This window comes from Aegilops tauschii, chromosome 7 (assembly GCF_002575655.3).
Source record: "Aegilops tauschii subsp. strangulata cultivar AL8/78 chromosome 7, Aet v6.0, whole genome shotgun sequence".
In the NCBI taxonomy this organism is placed as follows: Eukaryota; Viridiplantae; Streptophyta; class Magnoliopsida; order Poales; family Poaceae; genus Aegilops; species Aegilops tauschii.
In genome coordinates this window covers 36,805,101-36,816,598 of record NC_053041.3, presented here as the reverse complement: position 1 = coordinate 36,816,598, position 11,498 = coordinate 36,805,101, and the positions used below count along the sequence as shown (strand labels likewise).

Sequence of the window (11,498 nt, the reverse complement as noted above, 5' to 3'; positions counted from 1 at the left end):
TCCCTCATCCGCGTTCTTGCAACGCTTCCGCATCGCGATCTACAAGGGTATGTAGATGCACTCCCCTTCCCCTCGTTGCTAGATTACTCCATAGATTGATCTTGGTGATGCGTAGAAAATTTTGAATTTCTGCTACGTTCCCCAACAATACAGAGTAGGCAGGTATCAGATGTGTCTCTATTCTGGATTTTGCAGCAACACACCAAGGTTGCAATAGTTTCGCAACCCAGACCTTACATCCTGCATTGAATTAAGAAAAAGAGAGGTGGTCCACTTAACAAGGGAAACCGGACATAAAAATCATACATGGCATGGTTAACTAAGGAAAACCGGGAAGACCACACTTGCTAAGGAAACCGGACCCAAAAATCATACTTGGCGCCTGGTCGTTTCACCGAGTCGTTGAAAAACTTAGCGTGCACTTATGTCAGCACTACAAGGATATGGAAATCGAATCTCAATTTATCATTTAATAGATGCACTGTCAAGTATTGGAAGTCTATGATCGACCAAAGTCCCGCTCATCTTTCCTATTTCGACAGGCATCGCATTTTCTATTAAAATGATAAGTAGAAACAACTAATAAAACAAAAAATGCATTTGAGAGCATGCATATATTCAAATTAACAAACTATGAACTACGATTCCCTCTATAAATTTGGTCAATGAATTAGGTACTATTTATGCGATGAATATACAATAAAGCGTGAAATCTAAAGTCAACAGGTGTTGTTCTCCTGTCCTGTGACGACTTACGCGATGAATATTTTACAAAGGGAATTATTTGTACAGATTTGAAGTCTCCATCTCGGCTTTTGGCTCCTGCAGGAAAAGCAGGAGACAAATTTGCCCAGGATTGAACACTACAACTACAACTGAGTTGCAGAATCAATATCCATGCACACATTTCCTAATCGGTTTTGCAAAAGTCAAAAAAGCTGTCCGATTGCTTTGCGCTTTCTTCCCTCCAATAGATAACCTTGATCGATCGTCGGCTGGCCAAAGTAAGGGATCTAGACATCTAGTACTGCTCCAATCCTCCAACCAAGCCTGAGCAATGCAACCTTTACTATACCTTGCGATGCTTAATTTCCTCTTAATTTATGACAGCATCACGGATGAACATGTAGGAAAAGAGAGAAACGGCTGCACACGCACGTATGAACATGAAGCAAAAGAAGAGAGATCGTGACACCGTTCTTGTCGCCGATCGATGACGCTGTTAGTGCTGTTGCAGAGGTGGTTACGGTGGCCATGGCATGCTGTGGTGCCTGATGATTTTACCCGGCGGTGGAGGTGACGCAGAGGGGCTCAGTTCGGTTTGGGGTGTGGTTTTCTTGAGATTTTTTAAGGTGGCGTGTCATGGCTCCGGACGTGATGTTGGCCCCTCTCCTTTCCTGGCCATCTTCCTGCTCCTCTCTCTCTCTCTCCCTCTCTCTCTCTCTCTCTCTCTCTCTCTCTCTCTCTCTCTCTCTCTCTCTCTCCGCGTTTCCCTATCAAGGTTGGTGCTAGAGCTGTAGCCGGGCCAGTGTGCTCGCTCGACCCATCAGTAGCTATATATAACCACCCACGTCCGTTGCAGTTGTTTCCTTGTACCCTGTCACCGGCAACAAACTCTCCATTCCCCTCAACTCGACTCCGTCGTCTCCCCTCCATTTCGATCATGAGCATCCCGGTGAACGGGCAGTCGGTGGTGCCGCCGGGGTTCCGGTTCCACCCCACGGAGGAGGAGCTGCTCACGTACTACCTCGCCAAGAAGGTGGCCTCGCAGCGCATCGACCTCGACGTCATCCGCGACGTCGACCTCAACAAGCTCGAGCCATGGGACATCCAAGGTCAGTGACTTCCTTCCTTCATCCATCGAGATCTTAGACACCTCCCTCCACAATGCGTACCCATCGTGAACTAATTGGACCTGGAAAAACGCATGCAGAGCGCTGCCGGATCGGAACTGGCCCGCAGAACGACTGGTACCTGTTCAGCCACAAGGACAAGAAATACCCCACGGGCACGCGCACCAACCGCGCCACGGCCGCCGGGTTCTGGAAGGCTACCGGCCGGGACAAGGCCATCTACTCTGCCGCTGGCTCCGGCCGCATCGGCATGCGCAAGACGCTCGTCTTCTACAAGGGCCGCGCCCCGCACGGCCACAAGTCCGACTGGATCATGCACGAGTACCGCCTCGACGACGCCGCAACAACTGGCAAAAACCCAGCCAACCCAGCCGCCGGGAACGCCCCCTACTACTCCGGCGGCTCATCCCCGGTACGTATTTACGGTCCACACTGTACAACGTACTGTAGTAGGTTGGACTGCATGCACGATGGCCGGCCGGCCGGCCGGCCGACAGGGATTGAGATAGCTTGCTAGTGATGCATGCATGCGATAATTAATTGACATACCTTTTGAGCTGGCTTAGGTAGTGGGAGTAGTACGTTCCATTCGAAAATTCAACAGCATGCATGATTAGCCTAATCTAATTACCCACCGATCGATCTGATGCAAATTAATTGACAGTGTTATCCGTATGATATGAGCAGATGGGCGGCGTGGCGGGGCACCAGTCGTCGGCGCAGGAGGACGGGTGGGTCATCTGCAGGTTGTTCAAGAAGAAGAACATCGCCGTGCAGCACCAAGCTGGCCAGAACGCCGGCAGTGGTGCCGCGGCGTCCAACAACCTGGTCGGCGCCGGTGCCATGGCGCGCAGCCGGAGCAACTGCTCGTCGACGGTGGCCACCGCCAGCGACCACGCCAAGGCTACCCAGATACAGCAGCATTACTCCGCCAGCGACGACGGCGCGCTTGACCATATTCTCAACCAGTACATGCACGGCCGCTCGTCCACGACGTCGTGCAAGCAGGAGACCACCAACCCATCATCGTCAGCGCTGGACCACCTGATCAACAGCGCGGGCCACAACGGCGGCAGCACCCTATACGAGAAGTTCATGAAGCTCCCGCCGCTCGAGCACGTGGTTCCCGGCGGGCTCCTGCCGCCGCCGACCGAGCACAGCGGCGACTGGGACGCCCTTGACCAGCTCGTCGCGTACGAGCTCAACGGCCTGTCCGACGCCCCGTCGGCCAAGACGACGAATGGCATGCCCTTCATCGTCGACGAACTCAGCGGCGCCACGCCCTTCTCCGGTGGTGGCACGCTACACGTTTCCTCGATCACAGGCGCCAGCGACGGCGACCTGTGGAGCCTAGCGCGGTCCGTGTCATCGCTACACGCCGACTTGAGGATAAACTCCTTTAACGCTGTCGGATGCTGACACTACCTAGCCCAAACTTTCTTTTTGCGCGAGGACATTATTATATATATGGAATTAATATAATTGCAAGGAACGAATATTCAAATTTGGAATAACAAGATGTGCACAGTCAATATGTCTAAAATAAAAAGAAAAGAAAAGCAGCTGTTTTACAGATGTGAATACAAAGTAGATAAACAACCTAAGACGGAGGAAGTCGTATCCAAAGACTACACCGTCATCAATGATTGGAGAATGCCGATGTAAAATCCAGCAGACTGTCTCGGTCTCGCGGCTAGTCAGATGATCTAGAAGGGAAGCAGCGAGAAATATTTACCCATGTTCAGGGTTTCTCCCTCGAGATAAAAACCTTCTGATGTTCGATTATATTTATGAATGGGGTGTACAAGGTAAAGGATGATTGTAGGTGTATCAAGGGGGTGAAGGTATGATAATGTTCTATGTCCAGTGACTAGCCCTGTCTAGCCTTAGAAAGGTCGATGAGGCCTAGGGTTACAATGGGTCCTAGTCAGCTATGGTGGTTGAGGATCCTCCATGATCTCTGGGTAGGCTTGTCGTGTACTCCAAACCGCCTCCTTCCATCTTGGCAGGCCACATGCAGGGTAGCGGCCTTGATCCTTAGCGCGGCTGATGGGCGTCTAGGTGACATGTCGTATCAACGAAAAGCAAAATAAGCCACAACACGAAAAGAATTAGTCCGATCTAGAGATCTTAATTGTTGAACCGACCATTGCTCATGGTAACGAAATGTAGTATAATTCAATCATACACTTGTGACTAAAAAATACATCTATGTATCTAGGTATGACCTAAAACCGTTTTGACTCCTATTGATATATGTTTAGTGGCTTCCTCCTTTTCGGTTTAAAAGGCCTACACGTATTCCTAAACCAACAATATATTTTTTCACATACAATTCATACTACACTTGTCAGATTTTTGATCTATATTTTGTAACAGTATCACTTTTGTAACATATAGTTTGTATTATATTAGTCAAATTATCGATCTAGGGATATGTCTAAGCTTTTTAAACCGGAAAGGAGGGACTCGTAGCAACATCACTTTAGGTTCAGAATAGAAGACATATATAAACTCGTGAAGCGGACATAAGGTACGTACTGCCAAACTCGGATGACAAAAGTTGGATTTTTTTTGGAAAACAAAAGATGGATTGAGGCTATTTAAATATTTATTGAATACATAGGTTAACACCTCAAATTTTGCAAGAGAAAGAGTTATGGTCGGATAAGGTGCTGATTTGACCCAAGGCAATTATCATGGAAATGCAAATTTCTTGTGCCGAAACTCAGTTCATAAGTAATCAGTGATATGTGTGTGGTGAAACTTGGCAGGCGACTAGCATGATTATTATGAATTTGGAATTTATATGGATTTCCACCATGACAAGAAGGAACAGCTTCTCTATCGTGCTAGTTGGGGGTAAACCTTGCTTACTGAATCTTGAATAGAATAGAAGTTTGTTATGCCTGTGTTAACAGGTGGTTTCTGAACGGTGGAAGCACGAGGTTTGATCATTAACAAGGTGGAGCAACTTTTCATTAAGTGGATGGAACTATGCATGTTAAAGACTGGTCTTAGCTTGCATAGCAAATGATCTCTTTTTGGTTGTGTCAACATCAGATCTTTAGGGAAGGCACTTCCTCCCAGTTAGTGCCAAGGGGTGATTTGATTTGGTGTTGAAAACTGCATGCTTCATCATCGTGAAAGGGCCATGCATGTTGCTGAAATAAACCAAGTTTGTTACTCCTCGTGGTGGTGCGGGCACTCTGTTGTCACTAGCGGTTGCCGGCTTGGTCATACATGCTACATACATGAACAACTGGTTATCCTGGTATGGGCTCTCCTTTCACCTTTTCTGTTAAAGCTAGCATGCTACTGCTTAGCTCGGGTAAGATCGCATGCATCTTCTTCATGAATGACTTTGGTGACCAGTCACAATCTGATTCCTAGATGATGTTGCCTTGATCTACACTTGTTGGCATGTTCCCCAATCTTGTTCACCTGCACCCGCGGTTGCAGTTGGAAATTCTTGTGCGTTGTGATGGAAGCTGCGACCACTTTGCTTGCTTCTCTCAAGCCTGATGCCCACTACACAAACCAAAGCATATGAGTAGGTTTCATGCATTGCGAGCTGTCTTATTGACGGCAAGGTAAAAAGTGATGCGTATATTCCCACATTTGCAACTCTTTTTTTTTTGAACTGTGCAACTCTTTTTTTCTTGGCATGTGATTGAATGATGGAGAGGGATTAAGAGTGGGCAACGGTTTTCCAGAATCCGATTCCTGAATCCCCCAGGTGTGCTGGGTAAAGCAAACAAGACGTGACGTGGCCAGCTCTATCAGACATCAGAGATTCAACCAATATTGATCAGTTTCTGTAAGTGAGTATGCGATCGCCTGTTTTTGACAATCTTCCGGATGTGATCTACGCTGCTTCTTTTGGAAGCCAGGTGCTTGTAGAGTTCTTCAAAACATTTGTTTTTCTTTGTCCTTGGGGAGAGTTTATACGTGCTTTTAATTATATTGATTTGAGACACCTAGAAGTTTCCATAAATTAAATACAAATATACATGTCATAAAAGTAGTGTGTATGCCCGTAAAGCTAAGCTTTGTTTCACTGTTGACTCTGGACACGTAAAGGAGGTTGGTCCTGTGCACCATGTGAGGTGTATGTAGGTCATCTGTCTATTCTCACCTGTATTGGCATTTGACAGTATGCAGGAAGCTCCCTAACTAAGCAGGACATTCCAGATGGATGCGAAGATGGACCGAGCCCTCCGGAGGAGAGCTTCACGCTCATGTTTCACAGGTCTGAGCCGATCGCCTACGGATGCCAAGATGGAGACCGTTGCCGGGACTAATAATGCATTTTGGAAGTATATATTCTAGTGCTACATACTGGCCGTTCGTTGGGTCTGGATGTAGCTTCGAAATGGCCAAGCTGGACCAAAGAGTTGACGGTTCAGACCATTCATCTTGGCACCTTCGTATCCTGCCCATTAAGGCCGAGGGACTAGGGAAATTCTTCTACTGAAACCTATAATTTCTCTCTCTGAAATTTTGCTAATTTTTACTCCCTCTGTTCACAATGTAGTGCATACAGATTTTCTGAAAAGTCAAAATTTATAAATTTTAACCAAGTTTATAGCGAAAAACACATACATCTAGAATACCAAATGCATATCTGCAGATACATCACAAGATGTGTTTTCATATTGTAGATATAAATAGTTTTCTTTGTAAGCTCGGTGAATGTTTGTAAAGTTTGACTTTACAGAAAATTTATATGAACTACATTATAAAACGGAGGGAATATTTGACAATGTGGGTAGATGATCAACGACCTAAGCACACGACAGAAATCAGTTCTTTTTTTTGGAAAAGGAGGATGACCGTAGTCGATGCGATTTTCACCGGAATTCGCATCCCCCGATCTCGCAGCTGACTGTAACCGTACGAAGCCTCGTCGTGAAGACTAAAACCGCCGTCAGCACACCGGCAGGGAGCCTACAGCCACCCCTCGCTGGTCCCTCCTCGCGCCACCGGCCGGCCGAGGCCATGCAGCGACGGATTTGGGCAGGACTCCAGATCCGCAGCCACCGTTGCCACCCATCTGCACCTCTGAATGGAGCGCCGCCACCGCCACCACCCATCCCGTGAAAACACTCTGCTGGCCATGGTGCTCCGATCGCCACCATGCAGTAGGGGCGCCGCCCTAACTACCGCCCTAGGTCTCCCAGCGTGAAGCGCCCCATTCGCCTCACGGGAGAACCGCCGCGACCACCTGATCAGGAGCCTTTGGCGCCAGGCCCGCCGCCACCGTGGCCCTAGCGGGCGGCAGCGGCGGCAAGGGAGTGGTCGGGGGAGTCTGGCGGCTAGGGTTTAGGGAGCCCTTGGCGTCGCCCGAGGGGAGGCGATGCGAGGGGGGTACGCGACACGAGGGATGTGTTTCACGACAGAAATCAGATCAAAGCAACTTAGATTACATGGATCAATCATTGGAGAGGAACACAATGAGAGGAAGCCTCGCCCACTCACTGTGGCTAGCTAGGAATCCTAGTACTGCTGGTGCTCACTAGTCTTTTTACGAGCGAGAGTGATGTGGTGTTAGGTGCTGCTTAATAGCGGCGACGGGTACGTCGATGGCCGTCGCCATGATTAAGCTGCTGACCCTCAAGGGGAGATTACGCCTTTTCCTTTTGATTGTGGGTCTGGCATTGCCATGCACGAGTTAGGCTGTTAGCGCATACATGATGATGCATAGTAGGCCACGCCAGGTCAGGCCGGCCCAAGCATCGTTTGCATATACATGATGCCATCCTGATGCCAAAACTTTGTCATCAGCTGATTAAACTAGACTTGTGAGTTGTGAGTAAAGTCAATCATGGGGGCACGTTTGTTTCTTTCTGTTGTAGACGTATGTTGCCCATGAGTCCATGACCATGTGGTTTGGTTAACCGAAGCACACTGAATGCTTTTCATCTGGACTAGTTAAGAATAACATCCAAATTGCAAGTACGACCAGCAGATAAGTAGTACTCCGTGGATGGAAATCATCACATGGAATTGGACTATTTGAGGGGCCAGCTGGACACTGCTCTTTACAAGTTTATGCAAGTTGAATACTACTATTATGCTTAAAGTACAGATCTGGTCATTTTGAATGAAAATCATAGAAAGGTCTTGGCCCCCTCGTGAATCATGGATGTCGTCTCTTGCCACATATAATGATTTACACTTTCAGTGAGATTTCGATGAAATACATTGACAATAGACACTTAAACATTTACTCGTCGGCCAAAATATTTCAGCAATTTTAGTAGTAAATAGGGATTTGAATATTTTTTAATTATATCAAATATTTAATTGAATTTAAGTGAATATTCCGGCCCTTTGGCCGAAATGCAAACTGAAATCACTGAAATTCACTAAATTTTGGTGATTTCAGTTAGTGCTAATTTTTTGTTTGAAACTGAAAGCGAAGACCAGTTATCGTAAGGCTCTTTCATCTTACTCTCGAAATAGGCTCACCTTGCTTTCTAGATAAATCCATATGGCCGAACGATACAAAATATTGGGGAGAACGTTTATAGAGCTGAACCAATAATTCTAAATACAAAGCACACGAGTGGCGGAAACCACGACTAGGAGCGCCGAAGGAACGCACCAATCTCACATTCCCTGGATGCAAATAAAGGACTTCGTCCTAATGTCCTCGACAAACTAATGCCGAAAAGGTCACTCTGTCTTCTCACTCCGGGCCGCGGAGTGTTTTTCCTGTCGACGAGCAGAAAGGACAATGCTCTTTTTTTCTAAAAACAAAGGCCTGGATCTATTTAAAAAATCATAGGAAGTACAAAAGCATCCCAAACATAATAAAAATTACATCGAGATCCTTGGACTAACGAGCGATTACTACGGCAGAAGGAGCGGCTGCGGTGCTGTTGTCGCCGGTCCCTTATTTGAGCCGGCCGTATCGTGTCGATTACAGTCAAGAAGTCTTCATGCATGTGCCCCTAAATACCAGTGCCCTGGAGCTACAATCATCGTTGTTGAACCCATGAATCAGCCTGAAGCACCTAACATCATTTTTGCACTGTTGCAAGTGCACGAGGAGAAAGCCTAAACTCACTGCCCCAAGGACACGGTAATATCCTACGCCGGAGCTCCATTGACTTGAACCCGATGGACGAATTGGAGCAGGATCAAAGCCCAAAAGACCAACTCGAAGATGAGACACTGCCAGCCTCCTGAATGCCGCCTCTATGAGAAAGAAGAAACCTAACCTTCTGAACATCGTCTCTAGATGAATCATCGAGGAAGTGGCTTTTTGGTGCATGATGGGCTGAAATACTTAATACTCGCTCTGATCTATATTACTTGTCACCGAAATGAGTGTATCTAGACGTATTTCAATGCTAGATACATCTGTTTGAGCGACAAGTAATATGCATCGGTGGGGGTAATAAGTAATCTGATGTGAGAAGTGTAAGCATTCTTTAAAAAATATCTTTGTGCTCATGGCCTTTCTACAGTTAAAATATCTTATTAATTAATGGAAAGTCTTTTCTTATGTCAAGTTTTGCAAAGAAAAGAAACTAGGAGGTCATGTTAGCTCAAGCTACTAGAATAAAGTGCCAATTTCTTAAGAGGTCAGGTAACGAAATGGTCCTTCTAATCCCGAGACCAAATGCTCCTGCTGTAAACAGTAAAATCGAAAATAGTAGGAAAAAGAATCAAAAAAAAAAATTCGTCTAACTTTAAGAAATGTTTGAAGTGCATGCAAATTTTTATCACGAAATCACATTGGAGCAAGTCGTGGCAATAAAAAAACAAAATCAGAGCTCCAAAATGTGTTTGAATGTAACACTTTTAGAGCATCAATTTTGTTCTTTTTTTTACCATGCCTTGCACCGATGTGATTCCGTGATGAATTTTTGCATGCACTCCAAACATTCTTTATAGTTTACCACAGAAAAATCAGATTTTGTTTTAGTATTTACTGTTCATCCAGGAGCCATTGAGCTCAAGATTAGAAACTCCACGTCCGTCGACTAATTACTGTGTTCACCAAATTCCACTGAGCTAATTGAGTTTGAGTGGGAGAAGAAAAAGCTGCCCACCGGAAAGTACGAATGGACTACGTTGCACGATGTGGTACGAAGTGGAGTTGGATCTTTATGCTCTTCCAAGTTATTAAAATCGCCAGGGCTTTGGAGCGGCCACGCACGCGTGCATCTCATTCTCATGCAGCACGTACAAGACACACACCACTACACTATATTATATTATCCATACGAGACCAGCTAGCTAGTGTTAGCCCCTGCAGAGTCCAAATCAGCTCTCCTCACTCACATTGCACGATCAATAAAATCGACTAGACATCAGGAAAACAAAAAGGAAAGAATAAACATCGCAACACGGACGGATGCCATTTTTTTGCTGATTATCACCCAAAAGGAAGCTGATTTTCTTCTGCTTTTCTTTCAGCAGGACCAGCAACGCACAGCCAGCAGCAGAAAGGGGGAAGGAATTAAGGGACGACGACAGCGCTTGTCAAAAGTACGTGTGTCGCCGTCGGTGGTCGCCGCTCGCTCGCCGACGGCAGTGCTAGCTAGCTACCAGGGCACACAGATATCGGATAGATATGGCGATGGCGTCCAAACTCCACCAAGACATACTTTGGAAAAGGGAGGACATGCAATTGACCCGGCCAGCGAGATCGGACGCCAGTACGCCACACGTATCTCATAGCTACTGCCACTACCTACTTGGGTGATGTGCGTTGTGCATGGCCCCAATCCGCGCACACACTGACACCACGCATGCATGTTACACGCGTATATATTTCTACTTTTGATTTCCCGCCAATTAGTACACTGCATGCATGTGTACGTACCCACTCCTACTTGGGTGATCTTGCAATGACAATTCAGTTCAACTGTGCGCGCATGCACTAGCAGAACCAATGCAAGCACCCTCTCACCGAGTGAGAGTGAGGATTTCACAGGTAGCTAGCTAGCTTGCTTGCCCTGCATGCAGTGTGAGTGTTACATGCACCATGAAACGTCAGAAACAACTACAACACCAGCAATAAATTAAAGTTGTTTCTAGTCGCTGCCGGCAAAAATGCTACCCCTAATGCCGGTGGCGTCTAGAAGGTTGAAGTACGCGTGTGCGCATGGACACTTCGACATGCACCACGCCGGCCATGGCGACGACGACGGCTACTGAGGAGACAAAGCGGAAAAAGGAGCAAATATTCGCTCTCCTCCTCCTCCTCATGAGCAGGGCTTGTACGTGCTGACAAACATGCCCAGTCGATAAAGCGCCCGTTTGGTCGCTAGCAGCGTCGCTACATCGAATCTGCGGCAGGAGCCAGCTAGCTACGTCTCTCTCTATGTACCGACCGACCGACTGGCCGGGTCGAGCCGCTGTGGATCTAGAGGATGCGTTGCTTCTCAGTTGGGTTCCATCTAGTAGATAGATAGGATGCAGGTGGTACATCCGGCCAAGTGCGTAGGCGCGTGCTCCCACCGTCGGTAAACCCACCAAACAACAGCTTTACCGGGAAGATGCATGCATCTGATATTTCCCACACGAATTAAACCTGCACCGCTGCACCTACCAGATGGATCGTTCATCAGAACACTAGTGTTGCAAAGCGTTCTTGTACAGTGTCTACTACAACGACGTGCAGTT

General features: G+C 47.0%; 1 protein-coding gene across 1 annotated transcript; it reads left to right on the top strand.

The window, feature by feature from the left end:
- The first annotated feature begins 1,598 nt into the window (after positions 1 to 1,598).
- LOC109734826 (NAC domain-containing protein 43) lies at positions 1,599 to 3,370 on the top strand. The gene is made up of 3 exons (XM_020294007.4): positions 1,599 to 1,835; positions 1,934 to 2,265; positions 2,541 to 3,370. Exons 1-3 carry the CDS (start codon positions 1,664 to 1,666, stop codon positions 3,270 to 3,272), a joined length of 1,236 nt encoding a protein of 411 aa, XP_020149596.1. The 5' UTR covers positions 1,599 to 1,663; the 3' UTR covers positions 3,273 to 3,370.
- Positions 3,371 to 11,498: the final 8,128 nt, after the last annotated feature.